Genomic DNA, 22,419 nt, shown 5'->3' with positions numbered 1-22,419 from the left:
ATAGCTCGGTGCCAACACAACATATTTGCTTCGCAATCGCATGCGCATGCACGTCGGGGCACCGGCCGGAGGTTTTGCCACCATAAACACTCGTGTCCCGCTAGGAAAAGGACACAGCCCGCGAGTCCAGCCCGGCCGCCGTCACCCGCCGGCCTCGCCGCTCGTCAGATTCCCCAAGACTAACAACGAGACCCCAGTTCACCGCAGCTTGAAGGCAGCCGGGCGTAACACGCACTATGCAAGGTCACCCCGTCCCACCTACCAACACGCCGGCCCCGCCGAGCGCGTCCCGAGCGCCGCAGCCCCACCCGTGAGTCACCCGAAGAACCCAACCCATCCACCGCGCGTGCGGCGTGCCCCACTTGGAGACTCGCCGTGCGCCCCACTAGTCTCCCATCTTTCTCCCACTCGGCCGCTCGTCTCGCTTCCTTCTCCACCCCACCCCACCCCGCCGCGAGAGTGGAGGCGCCCCCGCGCCACGCTGCGCCGACCCAGCCCAACCAGACCCGACCTGCGTGTCCCGTCAAAACCCACCGCGCGAGCGCCCGCAAAGACGCTACAAATCTCGCGCATTTCCAGCCTCTCCGAAGCCGCTCGCCCGTGCCGAGACGACGACGCGGCGGAGCCCGTGGTAGCTAGAGGGAGAAGCGGGACGAAGGCGATGGGGGACGAGTCGGAGGGCGAGGCGGAGGAGTACCTGTTCAAGGTGGTGATCATCGGGGACAGCGCGGTGGGGAAGAGCAACCTGCTGTCGCGGTACGCGCGCAACGAGTTCAACCTCCACTCCAAGGCCACCATTGGGGTCGAGTTCCAGACGCAGAGCATGGACATCGACGGCAAGGAGGTCAAGGCCCAGATCTGGGACACTGCAGGGCAGGAGCGCTTCCGCGCCGTCACCTCCGCCTACTACCGGGGCGCCTTCGGCGCGCTCCTCGTCTACGACATCTCGCGCCGCTCCACCTTCGACAACGTCGGAAGATGGCTCCAGGAGCTCAACAGTACGTGCTCTGCTTGTTTCTACTGCTTCAGCTACTTAACTAGCTCGCTTGCTTCATTCTTGTACATTGCCTCGGATTGATACGCTAGGATCGTGTAGATCTGGGTGGTTTGGTGGAAAAGGACTGGTGTTTTAGTGAAGCATCGTAGCTGGTTGAAGAATCCAGTGACGAATTTGGGAAAAGGACTGCCATTTTTGTTGATGTAGCATGTAGCTAGATGCCGTGCTGGTGATTGGATTAGGTGTTCTTTAGATACTAGTAAGAGGGCATTGCTAGTGCGAGCCCGTGTGGATTGGCCGATTGCGCGACCTGGTCTGAATCTGGATCTGAATCCTGATGCTAGACTTGTTGGGGAATGTTCGAGGAATGGATGTGTGGGACCACTTCGATCAGAATATTGCCCAAGTAGTATACATCCTTCTGGATTACTAATTTTGTCTCAAACTATTTGCAGTTAAAGATTTCATGAAGTAGGAAGCTGTTTACCCTGAATTTGCTCTTTACTGTTTAATATGATAATTTAAACATAGTAGTTGCTATCTGGTTGTTTTTTATTCTGTGCTAAGGTCTATGGAGATGTCTTGACTCTTGATGAGTTATATCCTCTAATTAATCTGATTATGCTTCGACAGCAGGCTTGCTGTAATCCCATCGGTGATATTTCTTGTCAGGGGGTTATCAAATGATAGTAATATTTTATGATTTCAGTCACTACAACTCTCAGGAGTTCACTTTGCATTTGACTCCTTTCTTCTTGCTGTATACAAGTGTTGAACCATTGATTGTTATAGCCATGGAATGAACGCACTGTCTAGGTTCATTCTTGTTAGTGTACAAACACGGGAAGCCCCATACAACAGCAAGCTGTGGTTGTATTGAATTTATTTGTAAGGCAGAACAAAGGCATCCAAGATACTAAGTTGCATTTGTATTGAGCACAACAAATTTCATAGCACTTTCAAACTTAATCAGCATGATGAATTATAGATGTTGTGGGTACTAATTGAAAACACTTTGCTTGATCATCTAAAGCAAGTGATGCTCTTTTGCGCTACACCACTACCTTCAGATGTTCAAGATAATTTGGTTGTGTAGATGAGGAGTTTTGGTTAGGAGTGTGCTCAAGACCATACTGTTCTTGTATCGTACATGATGATCTTAGTCTTAGTTTCTTCTGCCACCCATACTACTAATGATATGGTTGATTTCTCAATTTCATTTCATTGACTGGAAGGTTCAGACGATCAGTAAAGTTATCTTGAGATTGTAATATTGTAGACATGGGCACGGTCAAATTGTTCCAAAGCAATGAAGCCTATTCTACACTACCTTTTGTTTCTTAACCTCGTTGCATCTCATACCAATGTTACCATTATGTTACTATGTATATCTCTGTTCTTTTAGTTTCTGCCTTGTCACTGCTTGGATTCTTGCTTGTCCTTCACGAATTTACAATAAGTCATATCTTACACCTGCGTACCGCATATGGCGTTGTCTCCTAAAGATGTTCTATTATAATGCATTTTATTTTTCCTTCACACATTGCATTGTTTTCTGATCGAGTAATTAAACCATCTTGGGAATTCAATGCAGCGCATTCTGACACTACGGTAGCCAAGATGTTGGTCGGCAACAAATGCGATTTGGAGAATATTCGTGAAGTACCCGTTGAGGAAGGCAAGGCGCTTGCCGAAGCTGAAGGCCTGTTCTTCATGGAGACCTCAGCTCTGGATGCCACGAACGTGAAGACAGCTTTCGAGATCGTCATCAAGGAGATTTACGGCAACGTGAGCCGGAAGATCTTGAACTCCGATTCTTACAAAGCCGAGCTATCCCTCAACAGGGTAAGCATCGACGGCGACTCGAAAGATGATCAGAAGCAGACGAGCCGGTTCGGGTGTTGCTAGGGGATTCTAGTACATTATTGGATTGGATTTTAACGAGATATGAAGTTTTTTTTTTACCATTGATATTGCTTGTAAACTGTATCTCAAAGTTTGAATTTTGGTTTGTTACAGACTGGGAAGAGAATAGTTGTAACTGGAGTGCGAACTGCTTTGCGCTGTTACATGAAAACCTGTAACTCGATTTTTCACGTTTTGTAAAATAGATTTATGAGCCCGAATGTTTGCTCTCATTTTACCACTAAAAGAATCACAGTCGAGAGTTACAGACCCTACTTCATTATTCTGTCATGCGAACCGAATCGACCACGATTGGTGTGATAAATTGGGGTGGGGGAGGAAACGTATTGTTGCCAGTTTCGTTCTTCGTAGATAATTGGCGGGGATGAACGACCTGATCCGCAGAGATGTGCACCGAGACTGCCCAAAGCCCATTCCGCAGCCGCGAATGTTCTTGTGGTAACCGAGAGTCCGAGATTTTTTTTAAAATCGAAAATTTGCAAAATTATGAGTCCATTTTGAAAATGGCATATCTACACTCCTGTCACCCGCTGAAGAGGCGACATGTCAAAAATAAATAAAAATACATCATTCTAATATTTTCAAAATTCAAAACACTATCGAAATATCACAGTATCATATGCACTACAAAATGTTTTTATAATTTTTCATAATAATTTCAATAGTGTTTTGAATTTTAAGAGTAATAAAAAATAGGACTTTTTATTTTTAAATCTGTCACCTATTTTTTTTCCTATGGTCCCGTGCATTGCGTCTGCCTTGCCTTGCAGCCGCATTGGTTGCAGAAATACACACATATATATATATATATACAAAACTATATGTCCATTTGAAAAATTGGTAAAAATAAGTTACTATCGCCTGTTCATCAGGCGAGAATAAGATGTCACCCGATAAATGAGCGAGATCTTGTGGGTCTCGACGCTCAGAGAAGATCTCGTCCGTTCATCAGGTGAGAACTTCATGTCACCCACTGAACGGGCGACACCATTATATCGCCCCATTCATCAGACTACATATTTGTGAATTAATTTAATTTCTAACATAATAGATATGGTTCGGCTAAAAATGTTTGTTATGAAAATAGTTGTCCAAACGGCTTCACGGAGTGGTTCATTTTTTCCTTAATTTTGGTTCGATATAATTTTATCGACATTTCTTTATTTAGTTGATATAAATTGTGTGAGAATTTTTTTAGTGAAGTAACATTGGGAGGATACAAAATTGAATTTGTCGAACAATAGTAGTTATGAAGCACAATTATGATATAACCCGGCACAGAGGTTACATACGCTGATAAACATTACATGTGACATAGGATTTTTCGTCGCTGCGCGAAGGAACCATAACCATAAAGAGATGACGACAACAAACGTGGGAATGTACGGTACGCCTAAAGACTAACATAATTGTTTGTCGCTGCTAAACCAAACATGTCTTAGAGAATAAAAATAGTTTGGATTACAATAGATGCTCTACTGAGTGCACCTATGATATTTGTCCTTCATGAGGGCATCGGGGCCAATCACCTTAGAACGACGAGCTCTCTCCCGCTTCATTTCCCTCTCAACTTTGCGTGCTTTAGCCGCGGCACGCTCCTTTGCTGCTTTCCTCATGCGCTCCTCCTCCTCCTGAAGCTTCAGTCGTGGTTCCTCCTAATATTGCTCGTACTCCCGACGTTCATAAGCTTGCCTCCTCTACTGCATGCTCATGTTAATGTACCGCTTCTGGTCCTCAGATTGCTCTATGTCCACTTATCCCATGAAGTCACAGATAGGTGGAGGAGATGGACAAATAAAACAAGAGGGAAGATTAGTAAGACGGTGCATGAAATCATACAAAAATTGCCACATGAATGATCAATGTCGCTATACCGGTGGGTAGTCATATGGTCCATGTCGAGACAGGTCGTACTGGTAGTTGGCACACATGAAGAAGTGTTTGTATAGGTGTAGGAGATATTCTAGAACTCACGAAACCTACAAAGGTCGTCACAGAATTACATCGATAGTTCGACCCCCTAAGGGATGGAAGTCCCCCAATATTTCTTGGGTGGATTTGGTGGAATTTAGGAAGGCATTGCAGTTGAGAGAGGTGAAGAAGGAGTGGTGTACCCATAGTTCAGACAGGGGTTATTTATGGTGGGCGGGGGCCGGTGTATGGGCTGAGTGCATAGGCATGGCTAGGGGCTGTAGCATGGACATATTGTGCACAAGGATAAATGACCTGGGATTCCCTGTGAAAGGTGAAAAAATTATACCATTGATGCTTAGTGGAGATTACATGTGAAAGCTATTGATTATTGTGGTCATGCCATTATGTAAAAGTTCAGCAATGAGTTATTGTTGTCTCTGCATGAAAGGCAGGGAATCCTATGGAAGCATTGGGCGCAGAAAATACGTATTGGCATAATTGTATGGAACCGTCAAAATAATATTCTAATTAATCATTAAATCAATCATTTACTTAATCATAACTTCAATGATTAATCAGAATACCGCTCCGGTAATCTCGTCACGTGTTTTTATGCCCAAGATCGGAACACATGCCTTTCCAACATACTACATCTGTTCTTGAATAGATGTCGTCCTAGAATGCGTGCAGTCAAACTTTAGAAATTTTGACCACTAATATACACAAAACTATTAGGATTTGGCATATAAAAATGATAATAGTGAATTTGTCATGAAAAATACTTTAACATCATCTATTTTTTATCAACTTTTATCAAGAGATAGTTGTCAAAAGTAATGGTTAAACGTGTTTGTTGGAGACCGTGTCGATGTCCTAAACGACAAGTAAAAAAGAACAGAGGTAGTATCACATCACAACAAAACTTAAAAAAGAGCGAGTAATTTAATTATATTACAAGTTCTTAGGTATCCATAATTTCTTACAATTTACAGCAAAAAAGAGTTAGAAGGAGACTGAAACTAATCAACTCTTAGACAAAAGAGAACTATACAGTGAAAACTAAAACTATAAAAAAATAAAAGGAGGATGGAGCCATATGCCCTTAGGCTTCATCACAAAAGCACGACCTTCGAGTAGTTTCCTACTTGTGCCTGCCACCACCCTCGGTGGGTGTGAAGTAGCTAAAGAGCAGCTCCTCCTCACTGGTAGCACCTGAAAGAGCAACATAAGTACGAAAGTACTCGTAAGATTTAATCCATATTGGGTACTTATAGATAACCCGATTCTAAGGATTATGAATTGAGATGTTAGCAAAAATATGACCACATAGTTAAGTAAATTTATATACAAAAGCAGAATTTGACAAAAAAAACATGAGTGTGCATCTAGACTTAACCAACATAACTATCTAACCCATAACCATCAACTGAACATATATGTAAAAGGAATCATAGTAATAACATCTGCAGAGAATCATCTCAACCCATCAACCACCTTAAACCAAACTTGAAAATCTATTACTGCTACAGATGGACAAAAGCATGCTCATGACCTAGAGCGCAGTATTTTGAAATGTTTTTACACACTGTAAAGGGTACAACCTTACCCGTAAGACTCGAGGACCATATGACCTGAGTGACCACATAGGTCCACCCAAGGGGTACTCGTATTAACATTTCCCAATAAACCCCAATCATTTGAATCAGGCATCGCTCGGTGCGAAGCTCACTTAGATTAACTCCCGGAGTAACCTCAAGTGTCTCTTACAAGCCCGCCTGCTAACATCATCGATGTGAAAGCTCAAATGATCACAGCTACAGAGGTATACAGCTTATCTTACAATTAGATCAACATGTGGTAAGTACGATAAGTGTTAGAGCCAACTGCAACAACGATCGTTGCTTAAGCGACGCAAGCGGTCTACGGTGTCTGGGTTCTTCTCTCGACCTACCCCAGGGAACTACACATCAGAGTAGGAGAAACACCCCTAACACCGTCCACATCTCGCCTCATCCTCACTACTCATCCAAACCACACCATCAACCCAACATGGTTATCGATGTGATAGTAATTTCAGCCTATAACTCGCAAACGAGGTTGAACCACCGCTCGATTTCTACCGAAGAATTTATGCATGGCTAAGCATTTCAATTAACTTTTAAACTAGACCATCATCAAGTTAAACCCCGGTTACAAGGAGATGATCACCAATTGTAGCGAAAAAGGCCCTACTAGGCTATGATTATGATTTTAGTGATTAATGATAATATAGTCATTAGAACTAACATATTTATCAAGAATATATGTTAGTAGATCTCATAGATACAATACATAAATAAGCAACTGCAGTCAGGATAAAGTTTGGTTGAATTGGAGAAGTCTCGAGAAAAATGTACTCACCGGATAGTCTCATGCTGGAAGAATTGTACGCACCGAAGCTTTATGTCCAGAGACAGTTTTACCTCACCGGATGATCCAGTGTCAAATAGGCAGAAGCAACGGAGCATTGTTAACAAAGTGGAGAATGCAGATGGCCTCACTGAATGGTTCGGTGATCACCAGAGGATCACATCAGACTAATTCTTGCAGAGAAGAATCCAGACATAGAAGAACAAAAATCAACTCATCGGAAGGTTCGGTACCTGTGTTGTACACACCGGATGATTTACATCGAAGTATTTCATGCACAAACATTTCCAAGAGTTGAAGATCGAAGAATACCTCACCGAATGGTTCGGTGATAGGTGCTGTGTACACCGGAGGCTTACACCAGAGTTATTTACATAGAGAGTATGCAGAGGCTCGGATGGCTCAAATGTACTCACTTTATAGTCTGGTGATGGAGATGATATATACACCAGAGTGTCCGGTGTTCAGGATGACTTTGAGTGGAACTCAACGGATAGTTTATGAGGTTTTAATCACCGGATGATCCGGTGTTAGTACTACTGTTGTCACCGAATCATCCGATATTAACAGCTTTTCTGAGCTGTTGGGTTAACGACTAGTTTGAGGGTTTGAGGCTATAAATACCCCTCCACTAAGTCATTTGAAGGTGTGGCATGCTGCTGGAGTCTAGAGGAAGCTTATACACACTTAAGAAGACATCCAAACCACAAAAGTGCTTAAAATGATCATCTAAAGTGATTAAGCACAAGATTATAGAGTGTTTAGTGCTTGTAGGCTTAGAGTGAGTTGTAGCTATGTGATGCAGCTTGAAGAAGGTATAAAGGAGTGATCCTAGCTTGTACCAAGAGGTACGTTGACACCTTGGAGTCTTGGTGACTCGCCGATAAGCTTGTTGACCCTCTAACTTGGTGTTGAGCGGCGACAAGGCGATTGTGCAGGGACACAGAGACACTTGCCTTTGTGGCTCAAGCTCCAAAGTGATCATGGCGGTAAGTGACCGGAAGAGAGGCTAATGGTGAGACATTGCCTTGGTGGCTCATTCGTCTTGAGGCCTTGCCTTGTTAGCTCAAGAGTCGTGACCGGGTCTCGACCGGGAGCATATCTTTAGTGGAGCTCCAACGTGGATTAGGAGTGATGTTTGTGCCATCGATATCACGGGATAAAAATCTATTGTGCCGAGTTTGCTCTCTCTACCTTATTCACATTTCCGCATTTACATACTTGCAATCTACCTTTGCGCATTTATCTTACTAGAGTAGTTTGCTAGGATTGGCTATAGGTTGCAAAACTCTTTTGAGCGGTAGAGTAGACACACTAAATAAACCTATAGCATACTTAGATAGAATTTGATATAGGTTTATCTTCTGAAGCTTTTGGAGACAATTAGATTTTAAGTGTCCTAATTCATCCCCTTCTTAGAACATCACCGATCTCGCTTTACACCAATAGCTCAAGACGGAGTGTATTGTATCAACATAGATTCTACCCATAGAAGACCCGACATCGACTCAACAAACATGTATAAAGTACATAAAGTATATTTTATCACATTAGACACATATGATCCAAATTAATGAGAGAAATATGCTTAGATGCTTGCCTTGCTGCTCAGGCGGCTGCCTGATGCTACCCACATAGAATTTACAAACTCCATATGGCTCGATGTCACCTTTAACCACACTCGCGTCATGCTTCGGATCCTCGTTCACTAAAGAAGAATGAATGCAATGATGAGCATGAATGAGGTGCGAAAATGTATGATACAGTATGCATAACAACAAGCTAAATGTGCAAGACATGCGAAATAATAGTAAACTTTGCGATCTAAATGACTCCAGAGAGCTAACAGGAGGCTGGAGACTCCGGGTCGAACTCAGAACATCCGGGTTGTATTCTGAACAAGGGTTCTCAGTTAGCCATTTTTAAATTAACTCGGAAGGTCTGGCTGAGTCTGGAACCTCCGAGTTAGGCCAGAATGTCCGAGTGAGGGTTCTATGCTAAATCTAAATCGAATTAACCTGGATCCTCCGGGTTTAACCCGGACTATCCGGGTTGGGCAGACTTGCACTTCTCGATGATCTTCCTCGACCTATTCGACTCACATGTTAAGTCTATCCTACATAAACATACATATACACTATACAAAAGATTCTAGACTCAACTTACACCCTAAACTCTGACGATTTTTTAGCAATTCATCAGGGTTTTCACTGGGCTACCTAGACAATCCGGGTTCTACCTGGACTATCCAGGTTATCCAGAGAGGTTGCTTCTAGGAGGAAAAGAAGATCAATATGATTTGCGAGCCTATCTAAATCAAAGAAAAACATATTTGAGATAGTTCATAGAGTCTAGAACTCACTCACTAACCTAGCAATATGATTCCTAATACAAATCTTATCTAAATCCTCTCTTTTTGCTCCAAAGGTCAAGAATTCGAGATCTCCACAAACTTAGCTCCAAACTCGAAATCGACCCACCAATTCACACATTCTTGCCAAGAGAAGCCTAAGAGACTTACCCACGGTGCTTATGGAGGTTGGCGACCATCGAATGATAAAGGAAACAAAGAAATCGTCCGGGAAGAGGAGTCCAACCGCAGTTTCTCGTGCTTCAAGCAAAAACACCAAGAACATCAAGAACAACTTGAATCTTCTGGGAAAACACAAATGAATTGGATGGATGGAAAGCTTATGAGATAGTGATCACGTGAATACCACATGCATACCTCGATTCGGCTTCTAGAGGGAGGAATCGAGGGACAAAGAGAGAGAGCTTGAGAGAGAAGGGGCTACTCTCTCCTTGGCTAGTTGGAAATGGGAGGGAGTGAGAGAGAGCACGGTGGGAGTGAGAGAGAGCTGGGAGAGTGAGGGGGAGAGGGATTTGGTGGGAGCTGCTGCCCCAAGAGGAGATGCGGTGGTTGGCCATCCATATGGGCCCCACATGCTAGAGAAAGAAGCTCGTTTCAACTGTAAATTTATTTCTTTCTCTCATCCAATTGACTTAAAATCAAGTGCTCCAATACTCTAAAATAAAATTACTCAAAATTAAAAATAATGCTTATGAAGCATGATTAGGCTTAATTACGTAATTACAGCTTTGGGACGTGAAAATAATGATAAATCTCAGTCATTTCATTGATGAAAGCAAAGTACATCACATATAAGGCTCATCATACGCATTTGTTGCATGTATACGGCTATAGTACATAAGACAATATGCACCGACTCTTACCCTATCCCTAGACAATCTATGACAAGTTATAATGGCTTGTAGTTCTCATCGCTAAATGAAGCATGCCTTATGGAAAGATAGATTGCTGAATGCAAGAAAACTTCTATTGGATTGATGAAAAAGATGGAGGTTGCTCATCCGGATATTCCCAGCGGATCTCTTGAAAGTTGCATCCATAGGGGTAAGACTTGTTGCACACGTACCCTTGTGTCAGTCCATGTGCCACAGGCCCCGGCATAGCTGGTAGGCTACACACGCATTGTGAAGGAACCTGCATGGTACCGCATGTAGTGAGGTATGATCCCACAACTCTTCATTAAGCTCATGTAGCCTCATCTTCGGCCATTCAACATCCACATGCCTCATTGCCTCAGGCTCCTCGTAGCCGTAGTTGATGTTCGTGTACTCTTCTTCGTTCGAGTATCATTCGTACTTGCACCTAGACTTGTCGTACTGTTGGAGGAAAGCAAGTGAAATAGATGAAATTCGTAGCACGGTAGGATCTCATGTTCACTTATCCCACATCGGTACCAAGCAATCGTGGCAAGCGGGAACGATTTCTGGTGTGCTATTTTACCACAATTGCACCGTGGCATGAGTGCCTCGTGCGCTTCTATCTGTAGCTCCATCTCTCTCTTCTTCTACTCTGGGTACGTGTGCACTGTGGCTCGAAGGAATAACTAGGAGTAATGTGGATGCGTTCTAACGTTTGACCGAGGATTTGATTTGTATTTGACTTGTAATGTGCATATCATAATATGTTCAACTAGAGAAGGGATTCGTTCCCCCTCGTCTGCCTTATCGATTGGTTCAGTCGGATAATCTGATAAATATCCACCATCCGGATCGACATCATCATCATATTCCTCCTCATCACCCTCCTCCTCCACGTACCCCCACCCTCCATCTCCCAAATTACCTCTTTATTCTTCCATTGCATAAGCAACATAGGAGGCCAACCTCTTTGCACAATATCATGCAGGTACCTTCTCCACACTTGATCTTCTCCGAACGAGTACACCTCCCAGTACACACCATCTCTCAGACAGTTGCATATAATGCTAATAGTCATCTCGTGAACCTCGGGGTCTATTTTGAACCCCTGGTAGCCAGGCGTACAAGTGTCTGATATTTTTGTGTATATATCTGGAGATACCCTTGTCTATTGACTGAAATATAGATAGTACTACCCCTTTCAGACTATATAATATTTCACTGTCCCCATAAAAAATTCTAAACTGCCACATGTCCGACATACCTAACAGCCATCGACAAAAAACTAACATTATTGCGGTAAAACATAAATAATTATGTAAAATTACATCTACAATAGAAAATTCATTACAAGCATGACCTAACATGTATTCTATACTGCAACAAAATATTCTCGGATCTCTACATCAAACACATCCAAATCTTACATCTACTAACTAACTTATGACTACAATATTTCTAAATACTACATCTAATTGCTAAAATGTGCGTACACACAGAATCTAATTGCTATACTATGTCTAACCCTAATTTTAAACCTAGATCTATATCCTAACCTACGTCTAGTGGCTATTCTACCGGATTTATAAAAAAAACCTAGATCTAATCTCTAACCTATGTCAAAACCTACCAATAAAAAAAAACTAACATAGCTCTTTATTTCAGCAGAGCTTCGTCACAAATTTCTTCCTCCCCTCCCCTCCCTCCCCCTCTCTTCCTCTCCTCCCTCTCTCAGCTGGGTGTTGTGCAAATGATAGGCTGACATCGGTAGGGGCGCACCAGCGATACTTTATACCTAGAAGATCTCGCCCACGGAACGGGAGAGACCTTCTGGGTAGGCCTGTCCGACGTCGCATCCATGAAGATCTCGCTCGTTCAGTGTGCGATATGAAGTTCTCGCCCACTGAAAAGCATCGGGGGCCACAAGATCTCGCTCGTTTATTGGGTGATATCTTGTTCTCGTGAAATGCAAGGGCGATGGTAGCATATTCTTACCAATTTTTAAACAGACGTATGGCACAGCCTATTAGGTTTATGTGGGTCGGACCGTGCAGGACACTAGACCGAGCTTAGTGCTGGAGCCCAGAGGCACACATGGGGCGTGTTTGATTACTCGTATCAGGGGTATTCTGATTTTGTCCATGTGCATATTTATACGGAGAAGATCGTTTGTTTGTCTGTATATACTGTTCCTCTCTGCATCCGTGGATGCAATTATACAGTTGAAATCTGGTCCGGTGTATACATCTGAATCGAGCTTATCTATAGAGCCTGACCCGATATATACATTGCATTTGCTATAGTACTACAATGGATCCACTCGTTAGTCTCAGGTACAAGGTTATTGCATGTGACTATACAGACAACTAAACACTCTTTCTTCAAAATCACTACATCCATTCACACTACTTTTACTCATCCAAAATATACATTGCAGCTCTATAAAACTCAATAAGAGCAACCAAACACGCCCATGGTGTCTCCGGAGCTTCCGATACTGGGTGGGACCTGCGTTTGCCTCCGGCGATCACGACGTGCATACCTGAAATCGTGTGGAAATGCAAGGAAAGCTGACGCACAGCCTGTCCAGCAGATGGCATTACCTGTTCTCCCGAAATTCAAATGTACGTCTACACGGTGCAAACGTAGACGCGCAATTGTGCAATGGTAGTGCCAGGCACGTACCACTGCCAACTGCCAGCGGTTGGCTTCGTGACACACCACAAATTCAAGCCTCTGTCGTCCCATCCCAGCTGAACTGCACACACCTTTCTCGTGTTCAGCCCGGTGACGAGATGCAGGGATCGGTCGTCGTGAGAATGGGGCCCTGCGGCGGAGGCGGGGGCAACGCTCGGGACGTGGACATGCGCGGCGTGGACCGCGTCGTCAAGGTCGTCGTCCGCCACGGCGACACCGTCGACGCCATGTCCGTCCTGTACGAGCGGAACGGCCGGGAGGAGTGGATCGACCTGTGGGGCGGACCCGGCGGAGGGCTCTCCGAGGTAACACACCACGTTCTCACCCTCATCAGCGGAAATCAATCGTAACCAACGTGCAATCGTGCGTTGCATGTACAGCATTGTGCATGATTTCTCTCAATCGATTTCATGCATGCATGCATGCATCGTTGGCAGATCTGCCTGCGGCCGGACGAGTACTTCACCTGCGTGGAAGGACACTGCGGCCAGTTCGAGGGCAACTTCGTCGTGAGGTCGCTCAGCTTCGTCAGCAACCTCCGCGCGTACGGGCCGTTCGGGCAGCAGGACGGCGTCCCATTCGCGCTCCCCGCGGCCGGCGGCAAGATCCTCGGCTTCCACGCGCGTTCTGGTCGCCACCTCGACGCACTCGGCACCTACGTCAGGACAGAACAGCACTGACAGGACAGGACAGAGAAGAGCAGTACAGAACTGATAGCTGCATTGACCCTGACGAACTTAGTTACGGCTCATGTAATTCATCACTCCGTTCCTCTTTGTATCCTTCTTCCTCCTCCTCACCGTCCATCCTTGATTGTTAAAGCTCGTCAATATTTCTGTTCATGCTACCTCAGTAAACCTGCATGCATCTTTTGGCCTTCGACAAAGGCTGCATGGCCAACACAACTACAAATCTGAACCTGCCGCTTAGACGACGTCTTAGGTCTCTGGCGTCCGCCGCCTCCAACAGGTTCCATGCTGAAACCCAACAGAGCACGAGCCTACGAAGGCGTCGCGTGCATTGCATCGATCAAGACAGGGCTAACGGTGGGAGAGAGCTGCACGAGAGAATGAGAGGTCACATGCGGCGCGGCGCGGCGCATCAACCGTACCCGTAAGCATACCGGCAGGTGCGCTTGATTATGGGCCACATGCCACTATTACGTTTGGCGTGCGTACACGGTACGAGACGGGAGTACCAAACTAAGCCACAGCCAGGGACCTACTTTCCCTCGCACATATTGTATTGTTAAAGAAGTTAGTCCGGACGGGCTTAGAGCATCTCCAAAGGTTTTTTAAAACTTACCTTTTATATAGTTATATAGGGAGTTTTTTTTAAAATATTTTTAAAATCTTCTTCCTCTCTAACAAACTCTGAATATCTTATTCCCTATATTTTCACTCATATGTCACCGACGGATAGACATCATCCGTCATACACACGCATATGACGGCCTCACCCGCTTGCTGCCCCTGCTGCTGCGGCTGCCCCGGTCGTGCTCGTCAACTACACACAAGCATTTTGTTCTCTCTCTTGTCCTCCCTCCTCTACCGTCCTCCCTCCTCTGCTGTCCCATGTCCTAGCTCCTAGCTCCCTTTATCATCTTAGTACTAGTACAAGGCTACAAATGGTAGGGCTTGGTACTTCATGAATCCTAGCTCTTGCGTCCAAGAGGCTAAGGTGGCGGGGAGGGAGGCGGCAGCTGCATTGCCGGCAGGGAGATTCTCGGGCTTTGATGTTTGCTCCCACAGGTTGAAGGTTTCGTGACTCCGCCATCGAAAAATCCAATCTTCGCCTTGTTAGTGGTGGCCGACCGGCTGATTGGCCCTTGTTCGCGGCTAATTTGGTTTATGGTTCAAGGATCCCGGTTGAAAGCCCCACCTTTGGGGACGATTCGGTCTCGAGTTTGAGGTTTCTTGCTGCAAAGGTTGCGCCCTGGGGCGGCCGGAGCGAAACGGCCACCACGGTCGCTGCGGTCGTCATTGGCAAACCGAGTCCAAAAAGTCCGGCTCCATCGGTTTCAGGGACCAGCTCAAGGGCGGCGTGGGAGGGCCGACAGTTGAGCGCGGGAGGATGGGCAGTTGGGTGCGGGCGCGGGATGGCAAGGAGGGCGGGCGGGCGCGGCTGAGGATAGGGAACGGGAGTCACTCTCCAAAAGTAGAGGTGGAAGAGGATGGATAGGGGGTTGGTAAAGATAGGGAAGAAGATAGAGAATCTGTTGGAGAACGATTTTAGCTCATAAATCTCTAAATTTAGCTATAAGGAGTCAAATAAAGAGGCTCTTGGAGATGCTCTTACACTATCAAGAAGGAGAAAACATAAGGAAAAAAAAAACTACCACTACCTATAACAATACTAATTAGTAGGGTGATCTACGCTAATAGTGTGATTAATCTTGCTGTAATATTTTGTTAGGATTTTTTTAATTAAAAATTAATCTCTTTATTTTTATATGAGGTTAGTATCATTTGGTTACAAAACACATAAAATTAGAAGAAAAAATATAAATTATGTTAGTGGAAAAGAAAATTATTTATACTCTAAACTTGTACCCAAATCGTATATCTGTGTCAGATGTAGATAACACAACTAAAATCAGAATAGATTTTGCTTGCCTGTGTGATGTGCCTTAATTGCTACCTACTTGATGTGACGATTTTGATCTACACAATGCTCCTTTATCTATTATCTTAGTAAGCATTTTATTTTTTATTTTCATTATGAATTTTAGCTATTGATTAGTTGTATTTTATATGAACTCTTTATTTAGGTATTTAATTTTTATAATAATTTATTTTTTTATAAGACTATATTTCATATCGATCCTTATTTTTTCTATTATAACACCAATTTTAATTATTATTTATTTTATTTTATTTGGACTTTTTATTTAGATATTTTGTTTCTCAAACCATATGAAAATCAAACTGCTAATTTTCTATAATTTTTTATTCCGAATTTATGTATTTATTAATCGTATTTGATATGGACTTTCCGGCTTTCGAATTTAACTATTTATTAATCGTATTTGATAAGTGCTCTTTAGTTTAATCTAGATTGTTAGAAATTTATAACAATGAATGGTTTATATCTTTTTTTAACTAATATGATAATTTCGTGACTTTATAAGCGAACATGATAGCTTATTTTTCTCTTTAAATAATAATATAATAGATGCCCACTTTGATCAGTTAGGCAAGAAAACCACATCAACACTGTTATACTCTGCATTAACTAATTGCATGCCCCGGCCCTCCGAAACACCGTACCACCACCGGCCTCTGCACCATCATATCATCACTGGCTTCTGCACCAACCGCACCATTGCCGACTTCCACACCAAACGCACCGTCGGCCTCCACACAACACCATTACCATCTCTGAGCTATCGCACCACCACATTATTGTTGGCCTCCGCACACCATACAACCTCTGGCCTCCGCACCAATTGCACCACCTCGGCCTCCGGCCTTCACACCATCATCGGCTGGCCTCCAACCTCTACACCATCATCGGCTTACGCACCACCTCACCACCGCCGGCGGCCTCTGCACCATCGCACATAGGCATTGGCTCACTGGCTCTGGGAGCAACACATGCTCTCTAGCTAGGCTCAACTCTGCTAGACCGCCTCAAGGAATGGCCAAATGGCCCAACAGCAATGCTCGTTGCATACTAGCATCTGACTTTGCTGATGCATAGGTGAACTAAAACTCAATTGGGTGAAATGAAATCCCTGTGTTCCAGAGGTGTCCCGAATTCGGTTCAGGGCTTCAGGCCCTGCTCTCCTGAGGATGAGAAGATCCGCTGCGGCAATGGAGTGCTAGAAGTACAGTGCAGGCTGGTAGGAGTGATAGAGCGGTAGGTTTCTCCTTGAGAAGCGGGAGGGGATCTGATCTGCCGTGGGAAAGTGGCAAGACTCATTAAGCCAACTGTTGCGTTGCGCGCCCACTGTATGTCTGCGTGCTGGCCTCCTGGGCCACTATGGCTCCGGCAGACAAGTCTAACGGTAGCTGATTTCATTGTCCTTGTTCCTACTCCGTGCTTGGTCCAGCGCCTCATTTCATTCGAGAGGAGATTTAAAGGCCGAAAGCTTAGGGCCAGTTACGTTAACTTTAGCGAATAAAGTTCAATGGTTTTTAACGAACGATTTTTTTTTTAAATGAGTCTTGAAAAAATCTGGATTCGGTCCCTGAACTTCATTTCATATCAGTTCTTGCCTCAATATTTGGTATTCTCAAATCTTGCCCCAAAAATAGGATCAGGTTTGTTCGTACCAATTTGCAGCGTCAGTGAAAGGGCACATCTGTTCTTAGCTTCTCATTTAGAGACCACAAATCACAATGATGATAAACCACGGCACCATTAAGAACAGGGAAGAAGGTGGCCAAATTGGACAGAAGTGTGGTCGTGTGGGGGATGGTTCACTCAAGACCCAAAACACATTGGAGACAGGGTAGGTGCCAGACTCGGGCATGGACGAACCATGGCTCCTGAGAGTTGAATCCCATAATAATAGTGGATCATGGGCTGAACTCTCCTCTCCTCCTCATGAGATCTATCCTGATCCACCTGACTTCAACACAAACCGCAGAATCAGCTCCACCATAAGTCCATAACAATACCCCATTATTAGTTATTGCCCCCATTTCTTCCATGGCACCCATCTCCTAATCCCCATGCAATGGATTAGAGTATCATCACTTAGACATGGTTTGTCAATACTAGTAGCTCCAATTGCAGCTGCACTTGGTCCGGGCCAATGGGTCATGGCCCCATGACAGTGCAAGAACCAGTTGGCAGTGTTAAGGCTTATGCTTCCAGTAGATAGTGAGCTAGCCACATCGTAAACTCTTTACATGGGCATCAATGCCTTTGTGGACCAGACCACAAGTGCATGCTTCTGATCTTTCTCAGCACCAACTTTGCATAATCGTCATGAACGGTCACTGAGAAGCAGGCTCGCCGGAAACCCACCCGGTCGGCCGGGCCTATTTGTCAGTGATTGTTCGTGACGATTTGGACGGCTCCTAAAGCATAGCAAGGCGAATCGCTCCGAAATGGGAATTAGCTGTGGCATCTGGGGATTCCACTAGATTGTCTTACTTTGCAGAGGGAAGAGGGGAGCTGGGGAGGGGTTAGATTGGATGCACGTCAACCTGTCCCGAATCGGTTCGACGGCGACGGCGCACCTAACAACTGAATTGCATCGTTGATCATTGCGAGTTATCATCATTGCTCCGATCTATCAACTCTCCGATTTTCTTTTTCTCGCTGCTCTTTTTCTCCTTTTCCGTGGGTCGACACATCAGGGAGATGGATGGCACGAGCACGATGGGGATGCTGCCTCCAGGGTCGCCCTCGCTCAATGCATCCGGTGATGGCAGCCACTTCATTTGGGGTCGAATTATCCACTTCTCTTTCGCCGAACTAATTCTTCAGTTCATTTTTTGTGTCGTCAACGAGATCAAGGTTTATGTGGTTGGCTCAGCAGCTTCGATGCAGAAGCTTTCGGCGCTATATGCCAGTAAAGTTTTTTTTGTTAACAAATATGAGCAGTGATAACATTTTACATATCTGTATGTGTCTAGTTCTGAAATTGATTCCGTCATGGAATGGATCAGATCAATGATTCTCGTACGCCATAATGAGAGGCAGTGGCCGGTTCAATTCGATCCAACTCTTGAATCACGATGGGCGATTATTGTCATCATCATTTCATCAGATCTAGCCGTGGTGAGCAACAAGGGCCATAACCTTGGATCTTGTTATATATATACAAACATATATGTTAGGAATAAAACACGATATAATCGAACACGAGACACGATTTTTGCGTAGAAAACTACGGGCGTCAATCGGCGATCTTCACTATATCAGATATATGTATAATCTTATCTTATATTTACTAATTGGAGGCTCCTTTTGATGCCTCCACGTTAATCCTAAGAAAATCCTAGAAATTCTCATAACAAAGCAAAACATCCAATCGTTGAATTAATTGATTAACTAACTGTAACTATAGATCAATAACCAGACGAAACAATATAGAAGATTAAAAAACAAATCATAGAGTCCAGCCTCAAGACTACTTCGTGTCTTGCATTTCCTTCTCCTTTTGTTGTAGATATCATTTGTCCAATAAAATTACGTTAGTAAACTCCAACTTAGTTACGTTAGCAATCAACACACTTTTCCAAATCAATTATAATCAAACATTACAAAATTAAAACAACAGAACATAAACATATATTACGGATTATCACACAAAAATAATATCAAAGAATTTATAATGTATTTCAAAAAAAAAATATGAGACAAGGTGATGACATTAAAAATAATAATAATTTCAAAAAATCAAGAAACAAATAAAAATCAATTTGCATAACACATAAAATAAAAATTATAAATTAGATCTATTTACAAATAATAAACATGATTCCAATATTATGAACAAAAATTATATTTATATTTTACATTATAATATTTAAATATAAATAATTGATGTATCTTAGCATATAATTATTATTAACATAAATATCTACAATTCAGCCGTAAGCTAAATTTCTAGCCTGTGCAGTCGCACGGGTTGATGCGCTAGTATTTACTAATTGGAGGCTCCTTTTAGTGCCTCTACGTTAATTCTAAAAAAATCTTAGAATTCTCATAAAAAACAAAACATCCGACCGTCGAATTAATTGGTTGACTAACTGTAACCATAGATAACAACTAGATGAAATAATATAGAAGATTAAAAAATAAATCATAGAGTCCAGCCTCAAGACTACTTCTTGCCTTACCTTTCCTTTCTTTTTTGTTGTAGATATCATTTGTCCAATAAAATTACGTTAGCAAACTCCAAGTTAGTTATGTTAGCAATCAACATACTTTTTCAAATCAATTATAATCAAATATTACAAAATTAAAACAACAAAATGCAAATATATTATGAATTATCACACAAAAATAATATCAAAGAATTTATAATGTATTTCAAAAAATACAATGTAGTTGTATGCAAACCTAGAGCAATAGCATTATATTACGGATTATCACACAAAAATAATATTAAAAAATTTATAATGTATTTCCAAAAAAATAATATGAGATACGGTGATGACATTAAAAATAATAATAATGTCAAAAAAATCAAGAAACAAATAAAAATCAATTTGCATAACACATAAAATGAAAATCATAAATTAGATCTATTCACAAATAATAAACATGATTCCAATATTATAAACAAAAATTATATTTATATTTTACATTCTAATATTTAAATATAAATAGTTGATGTATCTTAGCATACAGTTATTATTAACACAAATATCTATAAATAGTTGATGTATCTTAGCATACGGATGAACGTAGTTTCTAATGAATTCCTTGTCTAATGATGTACAACTTAATGAATATGATTGTAGTATAATCTAAAACGTAACTTTGTAGTACAATCTAAAATGTAACTTTGGTCATTCTATATATATTAATTGTAACTGATAGTAACTCGTTAGCTTCTCGTATTGTAATTATGTATTTCTGTACATGCGATTGTAATTGATCTACCTAGCGAATTGTAACTGATAGTTTTTTTAGTTGTAAATAAGAGTGTGCGTAGTGGTAAAATATAGTGCGTCTAAACGCAGAATAGACTCATTGTATGTGTGTGTATATGAGTGCTATTCTACACCCCGGGTCAGCCCAGCCGTGCCGCACGCACATGCCCGGCCAGCCATGCCGTGCCATGTGGCCACACGCCAGCCGAGCCCACGCTCGCAATGTGGCCACCCAGCTCGCTCGCCCCATGCGCGCACGCCTACCATATATCGCTCGTCTGCACTGCCTGCTCAATAGTTATCCAATAGCTATTATTTACTAATTTTTTAGTAGTTTTGCTATGGATTGGATATTTTCATTATAAGTGTGAAAAATTACTATAACTTAGATGCTTCAGTAGTTATCATTAGTGTGAGAATTTATTATGGCTTAGATTTTTCAGTAATTTTTCAATGGGAGTGTGGAAATTTATTATGGGTTGAAAATTTACTATGATTTGAATGTTTTCAAGTAGTTGCCAACAGTTATGTTAGTAGTTTCAAATTATAAAAAAATTATTCAGTAGTATTAGCAATAGTATTCAGTAGTTCAATATTCAGTAATTCTAAGTCATAGCAAAAGTATTTAGTAGTTTGTGTTAGTAGTGTCAGTAGTTCAAGTCATAGTGTATTTATTTAGTAGTTTGTGTTAGCAGTGTTAGTAGTTATCAGTAATTTACTTAAATGATACCAGTAGTATTAATAATTTGTTCAGTAATGTTAGTAGTTTTTTCTCAGTAGTTGTTTTACTAGTTCTCAGTGGTTGGTAACACCTTTAGTGGTCATTAGCTACGTGTAGGGCGGGGACTAGGGCGCGCCACGTGGCAGGGTGGGCTGGGTCTGATGAGAGTGTAGAATAGCACTAATGAAACATATATATATATATATATATATATATATATATAATTCTATTCCTGAACCGTCACCTGGGGCTAGGGTGCGCCACGTGGTAGGGTGGGCTGGATCTGATAATAGTGTAGAATAGCACTGTTATAGTGATTTTCAATTGACGGCATCCCACCTTTATACAGTGGTGTTCCTCCTTCTTATATAGCAAGGACCATAAGCGGCCTAGCTCTAAAAAAACACGGATTGATGAACTAGTATGATAAAAACCCAATCCTTGGCATATCTCATAGACTGTGCAACCGGTTGCCGGTCTAGGCTCCTTATTAATGACTGGACGCCTATAGGCCACATGTTCATCACTCTCGCAGATATCACAAAATAAGATTGAGGTACATCCCGTTGTTGCATGTCCCGCCGGGTTAGCATCAGTTCTTTCTACAGTGGTCTGGTAGCTATGGCTGCATGCATGGATCCATCATCGTCTTTGGGTCACGGCTCGTGTACCGTCTACCCGGTCGCTGTCAGTCCAACCCGTCGACAGCCCCGCGCCGCTGCCGTACGCCCATCCGGCCGGCGGTGACGGGATCCGAGGGCGACCCCTCCATGATTTCGTCCGTCCATGTCGCGGGAGGGGTTAGCTAGGCGTCGTGATGCCGAATGCGACGTGCGCTGGTCGTCGTAGCATTCGATGGGATACTGGGATGGAGTCATGGAAGGGGCGGAGCTTCTTCTTGCCAGCCATTGGTTGGGCGAGCATGCAGCTGCACACAGTTCTTGCGGGACCGACAGGCGTGGGCCGGG

At 43.0% G+C, this 22,419-nt stretch overlaps 2 protein-coding genes across 2 annotated transcripts; both read left to right on the top strand.

Annotated features, from left to right (window-relative positions):
* The first annotated feature begins 30 nt into the window (after positions 1-30).
* On the top strand, positions 31-3,123 carry LOC133899574 (ras-related protein RABA5c-like). The gene is made up of 2 exons (XM_062340569.1): positions 31-998; positions 2,592-3,123. The coding sequence occupies exons 1-2, from the start codon at positions 41-43 to the stop codon at positions 2,903-2,905; spliced, it is 1,272 nt and encodes a 423-aa protein (XP_062196553.1). The 5' UTR covers positions 31-40; the 3' UTR covers positions 2,906-3,123.
* A 10,114-nt stretch (positions 3,124-13,237) lies between these two features.
* Positions 13,238-13,967, top strand: LOC133898367 (jacalin-related lectin 3-like). The gene is made up of 2 exons (XM_062339036.1): positions 13,238-13,476; positions 13,609-13,967. Exons 1-2 carry the CDS (start codon positions 13,270-13,272, stop codon positions 13,849-13,851), a joined length of 450 nt encoding a protein of 149 aa, XP_062195020.1. The 5' UTR covers positions 13,238-13,269; the 3' UTR covers positions 13,852-13,967.
* The last annotated feature ends 8,452 nt before the right edge of the window (positions 13,968-22,419 follow it).

This window comes from Phragmites australis, chromosome 18, assembly GCF_958298935.1.
Source record: "Phragmites australis chromosome 18, lpPhrAust1.1, whole genome shotgun sequence".
Lineage (NCBI taxonomy): Eukaryota > Viridiplantae > Streptophyta > Magnoliopsida > Poales > Poaceae > Phragmites > Phragmites australis.
Note: the sequence above shows the minus strand (reverse complement) of the source record. Positions and strands in the feature narration are given on the sequence as shown.

Bases quoted from the DNA above. Each gene is read 5' to 3' on its own strand.
- LOC133899574 (XM_062340569.1), top strand. From the start codon at position 41: ATGCGCATGCACGTCGGGGCACCGGCCGGAGGTTTTGCCACCATAAAC. The intron at 999-2,591 runs GTACGTGCTCTG...AATTCAATGCAG, and splicing joins ATGGCTCCAGGAGCTCAACA to CGCATTCTGACACTACGGTA.
- LOC133898367 (XM_062339036.1), top strand. From the start codon at position 13,270: ATGCAGGGATCGGTCGTCGTGAGAATGGGGCCCTGCGGCGGAGGCGGG. The intron at 13,477-13,608 runs GTAACACACCAC...CATCGTTGGCAG, and splicing joins CCGGCGGAGGGCTCTCCGAG to ATCTGCCTGCGGCCGGACGA.